The sequence below is a fragment of the Equus przewalskii genome, unplaced genomic scaffold (assembly GCF_037783145.1).
Source record: "Equus przewalskii isolate Varuska unplaced genomic scaffold, EquPr2 ChrUn-13, whole genome shotgun sequence".
Taxonomy (NCBI): Eukaryota; Metazoa; Chordata; class Mammalia; order Perissodactyla; family Equidae; genus Equus; species Equus przewalskii.
Window position 1 is genome coordinate 3,366,222 of NW_027228750.1, and position 19,750 is coordinate 3,385,971.

At 47.5% G+C, this 19,750-nt stretch overlaps 2 protein-coding genes across 10 annotated transcripts in view; both read left to right on the forward strand.

The window, feature by feature from the left end:
• IGSF3 (immunoglobulin superfamily member 3) overlaps window positions 1-9,382 on the forward strand; it is a 92,448-nt gene extending 83,066 nt beyond the window's left edge. For all 8 annotated transcript variants that reach the window (XM_070608130.1, XM_070608127.1, XM_070608134.1 and 5 more), the window contains 2 exons: window positions 3,696-4,169; window positions 6,276-9,382. In XM_070608130.1, coding sequence (XP_070464231.1) covers window positions 3,696-4,169; window positions 6,276-6,526 — 725 coding nt within the window. In that variant the 3' untranslated portion in view covers window positions 6,527-9,382. The remainder of the gene's footprint in view (window positions 1-3,695; window positions 4,170-6,275) is intronic.
• A 3,293-nt stretch (window positions 9,383-12,675) lies between these two features.
• Window positions 12,676-19,750, forward strand: part of CD58 (CD58 molecule) — a 40,950-nt gene continuing 33,875 nt past the window's right edge. Inside the window, exon 1 of one of the 2 annotated variants that reach the window (XM_008529655.2) lies at window positions 12,676-12,982. In XM_008529655.2, coding sequence (XP_008527877.1) covers window positions 12,913-12,982 — 70 coding nt within the window. In that variant the 5' untranslated portion in view covers window positions 12,676-12,912. The remainder of the gene's footprint in view (window positions 12,983-19,750) is intronic. The other variant, XM_008529657.2, reaches the window with a different exon arrangement.

The following is a 19,750-nucleotide window of genomic DNA, read 5'->3' on the forward strand; positions in this document are numbered from 1 at the left end:
TGCATTTGCATTCGAAATTGTCTCCATTTTTTTTTTTTCTAATGAATGCAAAATTGCACATCTGGCTTTGGCCTAAGGTGATTCTGTGTCTTAACTAGAATAACATTTGTCAGTTATTCCAGAGCACAGGCTATTTTCTTTTTAAAAAATACCTTCAGATTTGGACAAGTGGTGTTTATGCAAAAATCTTGAAACAGCAGCCGTGTGGTTCAAAAACTTAAGTTTGTGGATTTTCAGTGGAAAAGAATTGATTCACACGCTTTAAATAGAAAAAGATGAAGTATCTGCAGCCTTCACTCTCTCACTTCCTACTAATTTTCCTGGTACTAATGACTGTTCTGTGTGGCCTTTTGCTTTGCTTGTCTCTATTGTTGTTTCTAAAGTACCTCAATGCATGTAATAGGTGTAACTATTGTTACACATTAAAGCACGTTATTAAAGCTAAGATTGCAGGATCCCTGTGTCCTTTGCAGCATCACACCATCGTTCATCCGTATCGGAGCAAAAGGACGTGGAGCAGCAGTGAACTTGTGAGCCACGTCAGTGTGCATGCTCTGTCTTGTCTGCTTTCTGAGCATCCCGAGGTTCTTGTTCGCGGTCGTTGGTACTGTTGGAAGCCTTTGTACTGTTTTCACGTCTGAGCAGAGCAGCTGTTTTGGTTGGTGGGACATGGGCGCTTCACATCGCGCCAGCCCCGCAGGTCGCAGGACACACTTCTGGGAGCGGACACACCCTCTGTAGCAGGAACGGGCATTGTCTCACTCCCCTGTGTCTTGCCAAGCTGGAGGGAAGTCACCTCTACTTTGAGTTACTCACATTTCCCATGACCTTTCTCCTTCTTGTTTTTATCTTGCCTAAAAACTGCTGCTTGTCTGTTTGCAAAGGTAAAACTTTACAAATACAGACACTGAACACCCTCCTCTGCCACCTCCCACCCATTTTGCAGATCACCACACTGAGGCCCCTGAGTGGAGTGGGAGGAGACAGATGTTTATGGAGTGCCAGCTATATCCCAGCCACAGTTAGGCGATTTATGTTCAGTCCTCACAACAACCCCGACGGGTAGATCTTACTAAGGAGCGAACTGAAGGGAAGCACCACACGCTAGTGCGAGCAGACTGCACGGGTCCCCCAGCTGTCCCTCCTGCACGCTCTGCGCTCCCGGCGTGGCCCAAACCTGTAACCCCAAACCTGTAACCCCAGCCTGTCTCACCTTTCAGCCAAAGGAGCAGCCTGGATCGATCTTCCTCCCTCCCTCCCTTCCTTCCTTCCCTGATTGTATAAGCTGATCATGTTAATAACAAAACATTTGGGAAACAGAAAAGTATAGGAAAAGAAAAGTTATCTATAATCTCACTACCTATGTATCTTCATATTCCCTCTGTCTCTCTTGGTGAAGTCAAGATCTCACTGCTTTATGCAGATGTATTCAAAGATTTTTTTCTGAGGTATAAGTTGAACATATAGAAGACTTGAAATAATATAGCTCTAATAGTTATGTTAAGAAAATCATTGCCTTGCGTGTTTAGGGTCAACCATAGTATGAAGTACATCAAAGACGGGCTCCCCTCAGTGAGACTATAGCCGAGAGGTTGTATTTGGCTCAACACAACTCATCACATACAGACCAGACACAAGTCGGTAGTCCAGGTAACGGCCATGGGAGCAGATAGCATGATGTAGAGGGAGGGGCCGAGATGAGCTGCCTTCCTGTCGCTTACACCTGCAAAAGGAAAGTGTGTTAAAGTCTGAACAGGGAGATGATTTGGCCTTTTCTAGAAGGGGACAGACGTGAGGAACCAAACTGGTAGAGGAGGGGTGTTGTGGGAAGGTGGAAATTAATTTCATTCAAAAAACTTATATCGAGTCATTCATGCAGACAAGGCACTTGAACGGGCCAGAAAAAATTTTAAGTGGTTAAAATAGAAGAAAGCAAGGGGAGAGTAGATGGGGGAAAGAGTTCCTTCTGGGGAAATGAAATGTCCTAATGGTCTCTGACCACCTTGCCATGATGGATCCATTGCGCACATTACCCAGGGCCACCTCCTGTGACACACTGGCCACTAGGAGCTTTAGGGACACTGTTGGACTCTGGAGGGCAAAAAAGCATCTAGACCGCCCTTGGTCTGCAGCATTTCTCTCTAATGGCTTTGGGGGTTCCACATCAGCCGTGCTCTCTGGAAGGAGAAGCTGATGAGCAAGGCAGTTTGAGTCGCCTAAACTGATTTCGTCTTCTCTGTCCTGCTGTTCTGCCTTCCAGCATCTTCTCCCCCACGAGAGCTGAGCTGATGCACCATGCCCGCCACTTGTAGCCAGTTCCTAAGCCTCTGTGTGCCAGCGGTGCACACCGAGATTCCAGATGGGCCGAGGGGGATGTGGAGGGGCTTGGCGGAGCCCCACAAAGTGGTAGGAACCCCAGCTTTGTGCTCACCTGCGAGTGACATTAAGCCAATTCATTGAAAGCCCAGGATAATACTTGGGAAATGCTCCTAATTGGTCTTCATCCAAGTAGAATCCAATTTAGTATCTGTAGTTTTCTTGATGTTACGTTGGCATCTTTCATGAGCATTTCATAAACAGAGCCAAAGGGAGGCCTTTTAGGAGCTAGTGAATGAATTATTTGTTTAGGACTTACCCCAGTGAGCCAAAAAGAAGGCAACAAAATAAAGAAACAGATTACAGCCTGTCTGGTGGCCTCTGTGAGATGTGACTCACCTGCTCAGGTTGCTCTCCATGGCTCAGTTGGGAGGACACTGTCCATGTCATCCTCCTGGGAGAGCCACGCTGAGGGCGAGGGGCCCTTTTAGGTCTGTTGGCTGTTTGGCTTCAGTCCTTGGAGAATATTTAGCTCCTTGGGTTCACTAAGGCATGAGCAACAATCTACGTGCACACAGTTTAAATTCAAGAGCTGCCGAGGAGTGAATTTGTTTCCCAGGGCTGCCATAACAAATTAGCACAAACTTGATAGCTTAAAACAACAGAAATGTATTCTCTCACAGTTCTGGAGGCTCCGAGTCTGAAATCAAGGTGTCAGCAGGGCCATGCTCCCCCCGAAGTCTCTAGGGAAGAAGGCTTCCTTGCCTCTTCCAGCTTCGCATGGCCCCGGGTGTTGTCTGCCTTCCTTGGTCTGTAGCTGCATCACCACAGCCTCTGCCTCCATCCTCACATGTCCTCCTCTCAGTGTGTTCCCTTCTCTACTTATAAGGACACCCATCATTGGATTTACCCTAATCCAGTATGAGCTCATCTTAATTACATCTGCAATGACCCTGTTTACAATTAAGGTTATGTTCTGAGGTTCCAGATGGACATGAATTTTGGGGAGACACTGTTCAGCCACCAACGGGTTACAGTGAAAATGTGTCCCTCCCTCCCTGGATTCCCCATAAGCAGCCACGTTACCAGCTTCTTGTGAATTCTTCCACAGAAGAAAGTCAGAATAAAATGTATTTCTTCTGCATACAATGATAGGTGGACTACGCAGTGTTCTGTCCTCTAACAATGTTTCTTAACAATGTTTCTTGAGTCTCCTCCCATGTCTCTGCACATAGCACCACCTCATTCCTCTCAATAAGTGCATAGCATTCTATTGTATGGATGTTACTATAATGTATTTAGTGATGGACATTTAAGTTGTTTTGAGCAAAGAAATTAAAACAGCCTTTTCTTCCTTCTTTGTCCTTCATTGCCCCCAGATGCTGCCCTGCAGGTGGATACGGTGGTCCCCAACGCCACGGTGTCCGAGAAGGCAGCTTTCCAGCTGGACTGTAGCATCGTGTCTCGCTCAAGCCAGGACTCCCGCTTTGCCGTGGCCTGGTATTCCCTGAGGACTAAAGCTGGAGGGAAAAGGGGCAGCCCTGGCCTGGAAGAACAAGAGGAGGAGGGGGAGGAGGGAGAGGGGGAGGAGGAGGACCCAATGGAGCGGATGGCCCTGCTGAGCGTGGGCCCAGATGCTGTCTTTGGCCCAGAGGGCAGCCCCTGGGAGGGCAGGCTTCGCTTCCAGAGGCTCTCCCCATTGCTCTACCGGCTCACGGTGCTGCAGGCAAGCCCCCGAGACACGGGCAACTACTCCTGCCGTGTGGAGGAGTGGCTGCCCAGCCCGCAGAAGGAATGGTACCGGCTCACGGAGGAGGAGTCCGCTCCCATCGGCATCCGTGTTCTGGACACAAGTGAGTTTTCCCAATTTACAGAGGAAGGATGTGACTGTTGATTCCAACTGTGTCTGGGGGATAAATTCAGACCTTGATTATGGGTTAATAAGCAGTTTTCTTACCTGTCACGGGCACTTAGGATTTGACCAACCATCTTATATAATTGACCCTTGATAGCTCATGCAAAAAAGTAGGGATAGAGTTAAAGCCATCATATCCCACCTAATCTTCATAATCAACTTGATGCTCCACCAGATTCTATTTTAGTAAGATTTCATTATACAAGCACATCGTTAGATGCTACTTTGTTACTCTTTAGAATATCCAACCTAGTCTCTCTTTAGCACTAATTAGTAAGTGCTTCGGACTCATAAGGGAAAGAAAAAAATTGAAGCCTGAATACCTCACTGTCATTCTTTCTTCTTCTCAAATTCCTGGGTCGTTTTTATTTTGGAGGGTAACTTGGCGGTTTGGGTGGATTTTGCACAGTTCGTTGGGAAGACCAGCCTAGAAGGCCAATGATGTTACAGGGCATCTGGGAAGAGCTTCACACACCCCAGTCCCATCAGCTGTTGCTGCAGAATAGTCCAGAACTCAGTTTTCATCATTCTGAGGGACTCTGTGAACAGAGACTGCAGGAAATACTTGCTGACCTGAATTACTTGTTCTAACAAGGCACTCTTTTGGTTAGCCCTCTGTCAAAATGTGGAGTATATCAGACTGAAAATGGTGTTTGTTATAGTGCATTAGCGTATAGTGTAGAAATTAAAAAGTTGCTTGAAATTTCAGCTTCTTTTCAGTCAAAACATTTTGCCAGATCTTTTTTTTTTTGAGGAAGAGTAACCCTGAGCTAACTACTGCCAGTCCTCCTCTTTTTGCTGAGGAAGACTGGCCCTGAACTAACATCCGTTCCCATCTCCCTCTACTTTATACGTGGGACGCCTACCACAGCATGGTGTGCCAAGCGGTGCCATGTCCACACCTGGGATCTGAGCTGGCGAGACCTGGGCCACCGAGAAGTGGAACATGCGAACTTAACCACTGTGCTACCGGGCAGGCCCCTTACCAGACCATTTTGATTTGAGTTTTTGAGTTTTGTCACAAGCTGCTGCTTTTCTTTGATTACCTCCTGTTTACACTGTGTTAGAGAGAACCGTATGAAATTGAGCTTTTGTAGATCACAAGTGGTTGACTATCAGCAATTTCATACGCTTTGGAAATCTAATAAGTGTATGTTAAATTTTCTTAGTCATACTGATGAGCAACAGCACGAGTAGGAGGGAGAGCAGAAAAAGACCTAAATCGTACTCAGACCCCCTAACAAGCTACTGAATAAAAGTACACTGTCCAAAAGGGCAGGGGGTTAGGCCACATTTTATCTGTCCACTGTGGACATCCATGTTTATTAAGCTTCATAGAACAGAGACAGCATCCGGCAGCCTTACTTTACAGAGAAGATGCAGACTCCAGAGGCTGAGCTCCCGCCGAGGTCTCAGAGGTCATAGAGCAGTTCTCCACTGAGTCTGGGGCACGGGGTTGCATTCTCCTCCATATCCAGGAATAATTAACACTGCGTTCTGTGCAGCCACAGACACTGCGGACATTTGTAAATGGTCCATAATGACATTGTCATTGATAATGTTAATGAACTAAGCATCATTTCTGGTAAAACTGCTCTCAGAAGCTGGTGGGGAGGGAACGTGTTATATCCCAAAGAGGAACCTTCAGAGTAGAACTAAGCACAGAGGGACATGAGAAATAGAGCTGTGCAGGAGGTTCAGGCTGAGCTGGAGTCAGCTCCTTCCCCATCCTAGAAGCAGCTGAGTTCACAATCCATACACCACCTTTTAGGATGTGGCTTTCCAAGCACTAATCCTGGCTCTTAGGGGGAAATGGAAGCACTGCTTTGTTTGAACTGACGGCTGTGAATTGGAAGAGGGGCTGTTGTGAGAACAAGAAGAGAAGGGCAGTCCCCCCACCACGAGTGGCAGTAGTGGAGAGACAGGATGGGCGCCGGAGTTCCACCCAGTCGCTTCCGTTGGGTTGAGCGAGGTCATGAGGAACAAAAGTCAACATCCAAGTTCTCAGCACTCACTGTCTTGTCTCCCTTGTGGTCCTTTTCAGGTTCCACCCTGCAGTCCATCATCTGCTCCAATGACGCTCTCTTCTACTTCATCTTCTTCTACCCTTTCCCCATCTTTGGCATCCTTATCATCACCATCCTGCTGGTGCGCTTCAAGAGCCGGAACTCCAGCAAGAACTCTGACGGGAAGAATGGGGTGCCGCTGTTGTGGATCAAAGAACCACACCTCAACTACTCCCCCACTTGCCTGGAGCCCCCTGTGCTCAGTATCCACCCAGGAGCCATAGACTAAGGGGATCCTAAGAAGACATTGGCCACGGAGGAGCAGAGGAGCTCCCTTGCTGCCTCTTGCTCTGCAGTCAGACAGCGGATAGCACCCAAACTCGGGAGTGCTCGCGCAGAGAATTGTCAGACTTGAGAAGTGTTTCAAGTCCCCGTCAGTCACAGAGACAGACTGCCTTTAGGTGGCAGTCCTGGTGGTTAGCTATTTTTGAGCAGATGCCGTCATCCTGCGGAATTAGGTTTGTTTTTATTTTTGGTAGCGTACTGAGTAGCTCCAGGTGCCACATCTACTCACTGACTTAGATAGTATTCTCAGATCGATGTTACAGGGGCTCTTCTTCTTTGTAATGGACTCTTTTTAAATCCCTTTGGCTTCCCCTTTTTTCTGTAATGTTGTGGACGAACTTCTCTTACATACAACTGATGGCAAAAGGAAGGACGAACTTTATAGCGCAAAGGAATCTCTTCCAAGACTTTTCGTTTTTGCACACTTGAAAATGCCGCCTGTGGATCAAAATATACCCAAACATTTTTTACTTTCTTAACAAGACTTGAAAATTATGTGTAATGTGGGCCCAATTTGTATCTTATCTTTTCCCTCAGCTGGAGTTCTTGGAACCACTTTGGAGCCGAAATGAAAGCATTGAATTTTGCTTCAAAGAACTGTCTGTACAAGAGAAATCCTGCATAACCCCATTAGGAGTAGATGGTGCCCGGCCAGACTGTGTTAGGGAGGCAAAAAAAGGCTTCATCCCAACCTTGCCAAAAAACAAGAAAACTTTCTTGGAGAACAAGTCAGAAGCTCCAAACAGCACACACTTTCCAAGTGAAAGGAGGCAGAGGCTGCTTTTAGCAGCTCCCAACTTTCGGATCCATCAAAGCCAGTGATTAGTGAAGGAAGGAGAGAGAAGGCTGGTTGTTGGCTTGATGTGTCCTGCACGGACAGTCTCTGATAACTGCGAGCAGGTGGCCTCTATTTTAAGGTGCTTTGCCAAACTCTAAAGTGGAAGTGGCCACTGAGCCTGGAAGGGGGACATCTCCGAGCTGAACACACGGGGCCCAAGCAGCCACCGTGTGCACTGATGGAGGGCACTGGGGCTGACAGCTGTTCCTTGAAGAGTGGGCCAGCCAGGGGTGGGGGGGGTGTCCCGGGCCTGACGTCGGAGAGTGGGGAGGAATAATTGCCTCTCTGGAGGTATGACGACTAGGTTTTTCTTCCTTCCACTTAGATTTTCCTCAAAGATAATTCTGTCTTCCTTGTTCACCATTTCTCTCTCCCTGCATCTCACTGCCATGAGAATATCAGCCCAGAGGAGGTCCAGATGCAGCCCTTTGTAATCCTTTCGGCTTACCTAGTCTCAGCAGAAAGTGATCACCTGCTGTTGTGTGTGGGTTTTTTGCCCTTTGTTAGATCTTGTTTGTGGTTTTTAGTGATTCAGTTCATTGTGATGGCAGCTTTTCATTTGAATACCCTTAAAGCCCAACAAGGGCTGATATCATACTGTTATTTTACACTGTTGGGCGAGATGCTTGGCTCCCCTGGAGCATCATCAGTTGCCAGTATTTCCTTTTGCTCACTCCCTGAAGATGTTTCTATGCCCTGGATTTCCCATATTTTGCTGGCCAAGGGTGGCAGCTCCCTTCCTCTGTGAACTTGCCTCTTGAATCCCAAATGATTTCTCAATTTGGAAAAAGCCACTAGGCCTTCTGGAACTAAGTGTGACTAGAGAGATGGCTGCAAAACTCTGTTCTGAGACTGAACAGACTCCCGAGCAGGCTCTGGGGTTCCCCAGGCCGTGTGGGCGCTGATCTTGTCGGGGTCTGCAGGCGTGCAGGTGGCCTCGGGGCTCAGTGGATGCGTTGTGCACCACAGCTGAGGGGAGGCACGGCGATTGCTCAGCCGCGTTTGCATAGGCTTCCAGTACTCTTAGGAGACAGTGTGGGTGCCAACCTCAGCCCCGCTGCTGCCTAACATGCTCATTTCCATTTCTTATGCTGCAGCCGTGCTTTAGGGGTACAGAATCAGTCAGCTCAGTGGTGAGGAGAGAAAGCAGTCTTTTGCCCCATTTCTTCATTTCTGGGGTGTGGGCTTTCAGTGGGAAATTGCTGACCCCTAATTGATAGAATGAGTCACTGGGGGAAGATGACTGATTTTTCCTCTGAGTGGAATGATGCTGGAGGGCTGGCTGGGACTGGGATGGGTAATGAAGGTTCGAGTTTGAATTAGTTCACAGCCGTAGAAAAGTAGGCATTGCACATAATTATGTGAAGCAGTTGTGGGAAACTTGAAAGAGGAAACCGAAGCCAGTATTTTAATAATTGCTTTTTCTGTGTATTTTCTATTGGGCTGGGGGATACCCTCCAAGGGGCAGCTTTTCCAGCTTTCAGTGAAAATCCCCAGGACCTTGTTTCTTTGGCCATTTCTATGGAAATGTGTTGTCAGAAGAATGGTAATGGTGCCCCCCAGTGGCTGCAAGACCTCACTGCACATCGCCTCCTGGAGCTTTTGTCCTCTGAGACGGGAGCAGAAAACTGCTGACTGCTCTCTTGACTTATCGACATCTACCATGTTGCATTCATGAAAAACTACACTGTGTGAGGCCCGTTCCAGGACATGGATATGACCACACCCTCTTTCACCAGGGTGTTTCTGTAGCAAGTTTTCATATTCTTTACAAACAATGGTTTCTCTGCGTTAATTGTTGAAGAGAAAAAAAAGAAATGGGGTAAGAAAACTACCCATGCATGATGTAGAGAGCTGTTGATTTGATTTTGTTTGTTTTTTTAAGGAAAACTATTTGTAAGATGTTGCACTAAAATGTTTTATATACACTTCAGAGACCTGTAGTAAATTATGTTGAAAATATGGCTGTTTGCATTGACTGGAGTCCACTGTCCTTCTTTCTCCTCACATAATCAGCCACTCTCCTCTGTGGAACTTTGACCCAGGAGGCCTGGAGATCTGTCCCTGACACTGGCCTACTAGGCTCAAGGTTTGTAAATTGCAGCCCTTATCATCACGCCCCACCCCCAGCCTAAATGGTGCCTTTGTACAAAAGATGGAGAACACCCCTTACTCAAGACACTTTACTGCCACCTGCTGAAAGTGTATCCTAATAAACGTACACAGCTACCTGACTGTCAAGGCGTTGCTGTCCCTAGAATTGTGCAACACACAACACACCTGGAGGCCTGATAGGCAAGTTCAAAAGGCAGGGGTTATGACCGCTAGCTTTCTTTTTTAGGGGGGAGGGAATGGGCAGGATTGGGTGAGAGGAGACTGATGGAGAAGAAGAGCAGGAATATAGGACAACTTTCTCCTTGGTCTTGGCAGCAAGACCACACAATCTTTCTCAAACCGTGTAGTATTGCCCCGACTGTGAAATATTCAGCAAGCATTTCCAGAATGGAGGAAAGAGCAGGAGCTGTGCATTCCTGTTCCGTGAGACCATGCAACACACCAGTCTCTGTTCCCTGCACACCTCAACTGCTGGTGTGTTTGGGAGGAGTTCACCACATCTGCAAAGTGAGAAGCATGAGGGAACGATGAGAGCCGTAGCAGCGTGACATTAGTCAGAACCCATCTGTAATTCTTTAAAATTCACAGAAGAATATGCAAAAGGAACTAGACAGAGGGTAGAAAGCAGAAGGAGGTGCTTCCTTTTCTTTGTCTTTTTCAAACCCAAGCCTTTCAAAGGCTTGACTGTGTGTTTTCGTCAGCCCCATTTGCTGCATTCTTATCAACTTCGTGCAGCTGTTGGTTTGGCCCGGAGTTGATATGTGACCATTTATCCCTTGGATACCCAGAATGGTTCCATGTTAAGTCATGTATTATTTTTGCCTGATTTTTTCCGAATGCTCTCTTTCTGCCAGGGAACATTTTGAAAAAGGAAATAGAGTGTTATGGAATAACATCACCCCTCCGTGCCCTGGAGCGAATATGCCCCGTGCTCATAAATGAAGTGAATACCTTTCCACAGGAGGCAAGGATGATTTTCATGTATGTGGGCTTAGGAGCAGTGTTTTGCTCTCTCTGTGCTCAGATTCCTACGCTTCCTGGGGGTGGTTCCAGGGTTGGCAAGAAGTAGAGCCAGAGAACCAGAAACTGGCATGCCAGGAAGAGCAGCAGCCCCATGCCACGTGAGCAGGCTGAATGAGGCCTTCTTTCTTACCTGCTAGTCCGTGATTATCTACGGTGACAAGCAGATAAAACTGGCTGTCTCAACACTGGTCACAGGATGAAAAATGGGACAGCTCTCCTTTTGGTGGTAAGTTCCCAGTATATGAAAGGAACGTTTTGGCTGTCTGCCTAACGCACTGCGGGTCCAGCCTTTGTGAGCCACTTTTGATTCATGAAGTCTGCTAAACTAAGGCATATAAGCGTTTCTAAAAATGCTTGATGGAAGCACAGCATTTCTCTTAATGAAAGAGCTGGCACTGCTTGCTGGTTAGAGAAGCATCCAACCAAGGAAGACCTAATGACTCATTCCTCCCCCAGCGGCTGGACACCATGGCCTGGGTGGTACTTCCCAGCCACAAGTGACTGGGCAGTCCTCTCCTCAGCCCTCCTCTTGATGGGGTTGGCAGCTCCTGCTGGTCAATCCAAACTGCAGCATGGGTGCTGCTCCAAAATATGCATCCTACTCCTGTATGAAAGGTAAGCATGGCGTTTTGGACTTGACCTTATTTGGACTCCCAGTTCTGCCCATTACAGTGTGTCCTTGGGCAAGTCATTTACCTTCTCTGAGTCTGTTTCCTCATCTGTAAAAACAGGGACAATAAGGTTAAATTAATCCAGTTAATGCACTTAACACAGGGCCTGGCTCATAGTAAGTGCTCAACAGATGTTTGCTGTTATGTCACTTCCCAGTTCAAAAACTTTCAGGGGCTCCCAGTGTCTAAAGGTCTCACCCCACCCATCCTTCCTTTCCAAGTCGACCTGAGTTCCTACCAGCCCGGGGCAGAGGAGACACTTGATTTCTCACATTTTGCGCTACCTGCTGCACCTGCCTGTGTTCCCAGTGTCTATAGGTGATGGGGAATGTCTCAAGGTAGCAGGCTTCATGGTGCAGGACATTGGTCCCAGAAATTTCACTGATAGAGATTCCTATTAAAATTTTATGGCCAATTTAAATAATTCATGAATTCTGACAGTATGGGTCAAATGTCTTGAGTGGTTTGGGAGGAAGGAGATGACAGCAACAAGAAAGCTCATTTCCACTCACTTTCATGCTGGTGTTTATTAAGACAACAGGGAATCCTGCTCATGGGAAGACGATCACTAAGAGTTCCCTCCACCCCACAGCTGGGCAGGGGCAATCCTGGCGCTTCTCTTTGAAAGAAAGGAGGCAGACAGGGAGTAATTTGGTCTGGGATCTGATGCATTTGAGGGGAGGGCAAGCCCATCAAGAAGACTAACCCGGCAGATGGAGAGTTCCAAGTGCCTGTTGCAGCTTGGGCGACAGAGATGTGGGGAGGCCAAAAACGGTAAGGGAGTGAAGGGACCTGACAACTCAGCCTGAGGGAAAGTCCATGGTTGAGAGGAAGAGGAAAACGGGAAACTTGAGATGGAAGAAATCACAGGCTGGAAATTCCAGCTCCGGTTTGAGGGAGCTATGGGGGTGGGGGCGAGGCATATGAGCTGGTGTGCACTTGAATGAGGAAAGACAAGGTCTTGGGGCGGGGGCGCTGCACCAGGCAATCCCACACATTCTAGGGGTTGTCTAAAATGTTCCGTTTCCGGTTGTTTTAATATTTGAGGAAAGAGTGGTTCAAAGAGACTGTCTAGTCCGGGGTCCCTATAGCTGAGCAACATGCAGGAAAAGCAAGCTCTGTGCCGTTTCTAGAAAGCGCTGGAAGAATACAAGACTTCGGAGCCTCCCTGGCCCTTGGCAGGGTTCTCCTGTCACTTCGGGGGCCAGCCAAAGTGGCGCGCACTTCCGGGGAGCAACAGCCTCCGTCCCCACTTCCCAACAGACACCCTAGCGACGGAGCTGCCTCCAGCACTTTGCAAACGTCAAAAAAAGTGCGGGAGGAACGAAGAGGAACTCGTTTTTAAAAACGCATGCGCTTTTAGGGGAGAGCTCCACGGAGCAGAGGCTGGGCGGCGGGGTGGCCGGAGGCACAGGGCCGGGGGACCGGCCTGTGTTCCGGGGAAGGAGGAAGGAGCGGGCAGACACCGGGCCAAGGAGCGATGAACTCAGTGGCTGCTTTCCCGGGAAAGAAGCTGCGCTGGGGGCGGGCCGGGCACAGAGGAGCGGGGCGGGGGGTCGGGGCGGGGCGGGGCGGGCCGGGCAAGGAGGAGCGGGGCGGGGCCTCCGGGGCGGGGCGGTGCCGAGAACTGAGGGTGCGTCGGTTCGGCCGGGGCCGCGGGGCTCAGAGGCCGCCCGACGCGCCATGGCCGCAGCGAGCGCCCCTGGGCTGGCCGCGGGGGTCCTCGGCGCGTTCTGCCTGGTGCTCTGGTTCGGTGAGTGGAGGCCCTCTCCGGGGTCCCCGGGGGTGACCGTGACCCGAGGGCTCCTGGGTGGAAGGGCGGGGCTCGAGGAGGTCGCGAGCTGGGTTGGGCGGCAGTAGGAACGCGGCCGGCGGGCCCTTGTCGGGGAGAGAAAGTCGTCAGCTCGTCCCCGAGTCTCCCTTGGGCGATCGGGAAGAGACTGAGCGGAGGCGCCGGAGTCGTGTTCCGGGACAAGAGCGCGGGGCTGCAGCGCGCTCCCTGTCCTGCGCCGTTTCCTCTCTGGGAATGCCTCCTGCCCACTTCCCAGCGCGCCCTCTCACCCCCGCCCAGTGTTCTCCGGAAGGGTGCGCCTGTTCCGTGAGACTCCTGGGCCTGCTAAGTTACTTCTCGGGCCTCCCGAGCGACTATCGGGCGGACCTTATCGCTGCCTCCTCGGCTTGTGACCTCGCCGGACCCGGGGTCTGGGCAGCTGGTCGCCAGCGCGTCGGTCCTCCCCGCCGGGAGGGCCAGCTCCCAGAGCCAGGGATTTCCAGCCTCGCCGCTGCGGGCCTTCTCCGCAGGCGAAGACGCGTTTCAGGATTGCCCCGCAGCTGGACGGGGAAAGGAGCGGGAGAGAAGGGTCGGAGGCGGCGGTGGCCTCGCTTCGGGATCCCTAAGTAGTGCGGCAACTGCTTCTTCCCCCTCCCTTCCAAACAGAAAAGAACTAACATGTGAGTGTGTAGAACTGACTTCATCCCTCACACTTCTTAAGCTAAATCGTCACAACAACCTCATGCGATAGGTATCTGTCTCCATTTTTACCTCCCCACCCTCAAAGACCCCTCCACACACAGGCCCCTAGTTAAGTCCTAGCCAAACCCTTGGAGCGCAGCAGTAACCCCCTTACCTAGTTCTCCTTTCCTTGGGTGTTTCCCATTGGCCCCCTTGCACATACTACCAGACGTATCTTCCTTCTCCATTCTGCATTCAGCGTTTATTGAGTGCCTGTGGGGTACATACATCATGGAGAACAGCTGGGGTGGGGGTGGGGGGGTGTTGAGTTATGCTCAAAAATACCTCCCTTGTAATGCACACAAGTTAAGTGCGGTAAGAGAGGTTAAACGAAGTGCTCTGGGCCTGCAGAGGGAAGAAAGCAATACCTTTGGACGAATGCAAATATCTTTTGTGAAGCAAAGACTTTACAGAGGGAGGGTATTTGAACCCAGCCTCCCAGGACAGGTGGTTTGTGGACACACTGTGATGTGGGAAAAGACTCCAAGAGGAGGAGAGGAGGAGATCAGGTCCAAAAGACGGGGGCAGCAGGGTACAGGGTGAGCCTGGGGCCATAGGGAGTCCTTCAGTGTCACTGGAGAGTAGTGTGCCCACAGGAGCTTGAGGCCCCGGGTGGAGCCCTGAAGGTCCCCTTTGGGAGTTTAGATGCTCTTCTGCGGGCAAGGAGAACTGTTTCCGGATCAGAGCATCCGTTTAGGAAGAGTCATCTGACCGCAGTAAAGAGGGAGGATTCCAGTCGAGAGGCATTGGAAGCAGAGAGGCGAGGGCAGACTCCCGTCACGGGGCCCAAAGAGCTGGGAGGTTTCATATGCTGGTGGCTGTGGGAAAGGGTGAGAAAGACATGCAGAGGTTGAATGGCTGGGCTCTCTCTCCTCCAGATGAGCTGGTCTCCCTCTGGTCCCAGAATGCACCTGTTGTCACTGCTGCCTGTACCTGTGCCCTGTCTTCCACTGAAAACCCAGTTTAGCCCTCCAGCCCCACCTCCTCCAGGAAGATTCTCTGAACGGTCTCCTCATGGTGTCTCTCTCACCACTCATGTATTCATTCAGAGCTCATTTCATTCAGCAAGCGTGAATACACCTGCTCTGAATAGGCCCTGCGCTAAGGACAAGGCTGAATGAATGGTGCAGCCCTTTGCAAGGTGAACCCTTTGGGGGCTGAGCCTGCTTCACTAGGGAAGCTGCCTAACACGGACTAACAGCATCAGCTCGAGTCAGATGCCTGGCTTCAGACCCTGGCCCTGCCCCTCGTCTCAGTTAGGAACTTCTGTAGGTTACTTAACTTCCATATGTCTCAGTATCTTTGCCTTTGAAGAGAGAGAGAGCCACTCACGTGAAAGGATAAAATAGTATCTCATCATAGAATGACTATGAACATCAATCGTTCACCAAATACTTACCGAGCGTCAGCTCTGTGTCAGGCACGGTACAAGGGCCTGGGGATACAAGGAACAGACTCTTCCCGGCCTCTCTGCAGCTCACATTACAGTGGGGGAGAGAAATGGTAAATAAATAAATGAGGAAATATGTAGACGGGTGGTGGTAAAGAAAACATTTGCTAATACAGAGATTAGTAAGGCAGGAAAGGGGAGTGGGAGTGGTTAATATTTATTCTGAATTTTTTAAAACTTTGCAACATATAGAATCTTTAGAATAGTTGCAAAAATAGTACAATGAACGCTTACACACTTTTCTCCTTGAATCACCAGTTATCATTTTGTCATATATGGTTTACTTCTCTCTCATACACATGCTTACATTTTATTTTATTTTATTTTTTTTGCTAAACCACTTGAGAGTTGCAGATTTTATCATGCCTTACTCCTAAATATTTCAAATATCTCTTCTAAGAATAATAAGTCTCTAGTAAGCCACAGACCGGTTAACACAGTCAGGAAATACAGCGTTGTTACAGTACTCTTTTCTGACAGACCAGAAGCCAATCCTGGATCACATCCTGCATTTAGTAGTGTGCCTCCTAACCTCCTTTCATCTAAAACTGTTGCCAATTTTGTTTCATTTTGTGCTTTATGACATGGCTGTGTTTGAAGGGTCTGGGTCAGTTGTTTGCTGCGATGTCCCTCTGTTTGGATTGTCCCTTTCCTCATGATTAGATTCTGGTTAACACTTCCAAGGGCAGGACTTTTTCATGGGTGTGTGTGTCCTCAGTGCATCTCCTTGGGGGCAGATGCAGCCCCTTTGTCCCATGACTGGAGTCGTTAACTCCTGTTGTTTGCTTAAGATGAGGTTTGCCAGATTGTTCCAGGGTAGAAGTACCTTACTCCTGTGTAAATAATCTGTGATTTTTTTTTAAGTGACACTGAGATTGTGTGACAATCTTGTTCTCCAACAATCTTCCACCCACTGTTTTAGCATCCAGTGGTGATTCTTCCCTGAGTCCATTATCACCAAAATATTTGTAGATGGCATTTTTTCCCCTACATTATTGACATTCTTTAGTAATGAGCTTTCGCACCTCTCTTTTTAATTTTATTATTTTAGTCCTAGGATGGACTCATGGATATTTTTAAGATGGCGTTCCTGTGATTATCCATTTTGATGCTCAGTGACGCTAAATTTGGCAAAGAGGAGCCTCTCCAACCTTCAGTGTCCTTTTGCCATTTTTCTATCAGTTTTTGAGCACTCCCTTACTTTCCAGCACTGAAGATGTTCTGGACTCATTTTGTACCTTTCCTGCCTCCGCCTTGGACTCATTAGACTCCCTTTTTCCTTTTTGTGGGGGATGGTATTTAAAAAGCAAGATCTGCGTGCTAGGTGTGCTCGAGGCTGCTGGAGTCTTGCCTTCTAGGGCCTTTCGGTTTTCAGAGCTAGGAAATGGAGTTTTCATAAAGTTGAGAGTTTATCTTGTTATCACTAAGGCTAACCCAACAACCTGGTTCTTCGTCCCCTTCCTTCATTCCGTATTTGTAGCTCCCTTCTCCACAGTGAGAGCTCTGTTCTTATTAGCACCAGCGTATTTTCCTAATGGACATTAAACACAAAATAGTTTCATAATTGCTATACCAGTACCACGACCAAGCACAACCTTCACTAAATATAGTTCAAGATTTCTTTGCAGTTCTTTTTATTCTTCCATATATCCCACTGACTATGCATAGAATACTGTATTCTAAAGTTACTCGGATTAATTTTTTTCTCCTGTGTGGTTTGCAATTTGATATTTATTGCATTAATTTGTTTCTGTTTCTATTCAATTTTAGGGGTTTTCCCCCTCGATTTAATTTTTAAATGTGTAAAATATTAACATGGTTCAAATCAAAACTATATAAAAAATATGCTCAGAGAAATCCTATTCCTTCCCTCCTCCCCCCATAAGATGTAATTTGTTTCTGTTTTATCTTTCTTGTTTCTTTTTGTATATATAAACAGATACTATGTTTTTTCTAACTCCCTTTGTTAAACAACAGGTAACATTATGTAATTCTTTTGTACCTTGCTTTTGTCAATTAACCGTCTGGAAAATCATTCATATGAGTCATAGAGATCATCCTCATTCTTTTTTAGAGCTCTATGGTACTCCATGGGATGAAGGAATGATATTTCATTCAGCCTCCCTCTGGTGGTTAGTATTTTATATAGTGGTCAGGGGCGGTCTCTTTAAAAGTGTGACCATTGAGTGTAGACTTAAGAACGTGAGGGAGCAGCCCAGGTGACTGTCTGAGGGAGTGGTACTCCAGGCAGAGAGGATGGCATCAAAAGCCTTGAGATAGGCGTCACGCATTCAAGGAAATTCCAGGAGAAATGATGTTGTAAAAGGAGTCAGGGCTGGAGCCGAGAGAGAAAGTTTTGTGGGCCCGTTAAACAACAGACTTTTTCATTTCCAGTGAAATGGGAAGTTTTGGAGAGCTTAGAACAGGAGGGAAATTATGACAGCTTGAGTGTTTACATGAATTATTTTGGCTGCTGGATGGAGCATGTCTGTAGAGGGGACAAAGGAGAAGCAGGGACACCAGTTAGGAGGCTGCAGGAGCAATGCGGGTGAGAAATGACTAGGTAAGAAGGGGAGGAGGTGAGAAATGGGAGATGTGCGCTGTGTTTTGAAGGTGGAGCCGGCAGGATTGGGCTCTGGGTTGCTTCAGTGGGATAACATGTGCTCAGGACCCAGGTGGTGCTGGGCAAGTAGCAAGCTCAAAAAAAGGAACTGTGGCATTAGTTAGCTCTTTGTAGCAGAGCCTGCCTTACTGTGCTGCTGTTGACCTTTAGTAGACCCTTCATCTTGCCAACTGTCTCCTCAACTACGGTTTAGTTCCTTGTACGTAGGAACCAACTCGTATCCAGCTTCTTAAAAAATTCCTTTCATTGTCTTGTTTTAATGTTTTTACCAGTACAGATTGCTAAATCTGGACATTAGGTGATAAAGCATTTCACCATTTTTAATTATTATGTTATCTCACGTTATTACATGAGACTTGTTCATATGCTTTGCTGCAATTAAGATGCAGAGATCTGTGTTTTTATTTAAGAAAGATATTCCAAGTCAATTAGTGTTGTATATTCCTACTGGAAAACTAGACCCAGTATCATAATGGGGTGTAAATAATAATAGCTGCCATGAATCAAGCACATGCTCTGTGCCAGGCCCTGTGCTATTTTAGATTTTTGTTTTCATTTAATTGTCAATACCAGTTTTATTAGGTAGGAACTGTTAAAGCCGAAAACAAAGCTTAGGTTAAGCACCTTGTCCAAGTTCAAACAGCAAATAAGTGGCAGAGTGGGCTAGAAGCCAAGTCCATTTGACTCAAAGTGCATGCATTCTGAGCCTGAGGTTAGAGAAGTGACTCTGAAGATTGGTGGAGCCATGGGTGGTCTCTTATATGTGAGGTGTAGACATTGTCCCATATAATTTTGCTAAGGCATGTGGAATTGTATAGGACAGCACAATTGCCAATCACCTAAAATTGTATTCAGTATCATAATCTACAATAGGCGGGAGGGAAAATTGGGGCCATAGAATTCAGAATGGGAGTTTATTTACATATTTATTTATTGACATTTTGCCATAGTTATACACTCACTATATACCCACACTTCACTCCTAAATACTTCTGCATAATCCCAATAATATTATAATATTTATGAAAATTAGCAGGATTCTCATAACATCACCTAACCCTTCAGATTTCCCCAGTTGTCACAAGAATGTCTATTTTTTTAAAAAAATAGGATCTAATGAAGTTTCACACATTGCATTTGTCACTATGTTTTTGGTTTAATTTTGATAAGCATCTTTGAAATTTTGAAAGAGTCTTAGAAACCACTTTTTTGGAACTAGATCTACGAGTTTGATTTATTGCCCTCTTTCTCACTCTAACATTCCTTTGATAAATACAGGCTTGGAGGGTAGATATTGATTTCTCTGTTTAAAAACAGAAAGTTAGCCTGCGTGCATCAGCCCTTATTTGCATGAGTTTTCCGACTTTTGATTTCTTTTCATGTTGCTTCTTCTCGAATGCAGAAGGCTTCTTGAAGCTTTTACTTGAGGACGCAGACTCTTGCATTCTGCAATCGCAAATCATACCTCCTTTCTTGAGACTGAAAGTGAAACCAGGATGACACATTTTCTGTTCGCTTACACAAGTCGAGGTTTGAATATGAAATGTGTTGGTTAGATAGTCACCTTTAGATAAGAGATAGAGTCCCTCCCCAGAAAAGTGCTGAGAGCATTTCAGCCGGTTCTCTTTGGAGCTGACTGTCAGCGCCCTCCACCAGCCTCAAAGGAAAGTCTTTCAGCCACTGTACCAGCACGGGATCCTCTCCTGTGGCCTCTTTCCTTTTTTTATTCCTTTCCCTTGTGCCCTTTGGCCGTACCCTTCTCAATGCTGCTGGTGCCTATGCTGATGACCTTTTAGCCTGACAGCTGTGAGGCTCAAAATGAAACCAGTGGAAATGAGCGGGCCTTTTGCCCAGAGTCACTGAAATAAAGTTATGTCTGCCTCTTGCCCCCAATTGGGAGCCATTAGTTCAAAGTTCTATCCTTTGTAACCTTGAA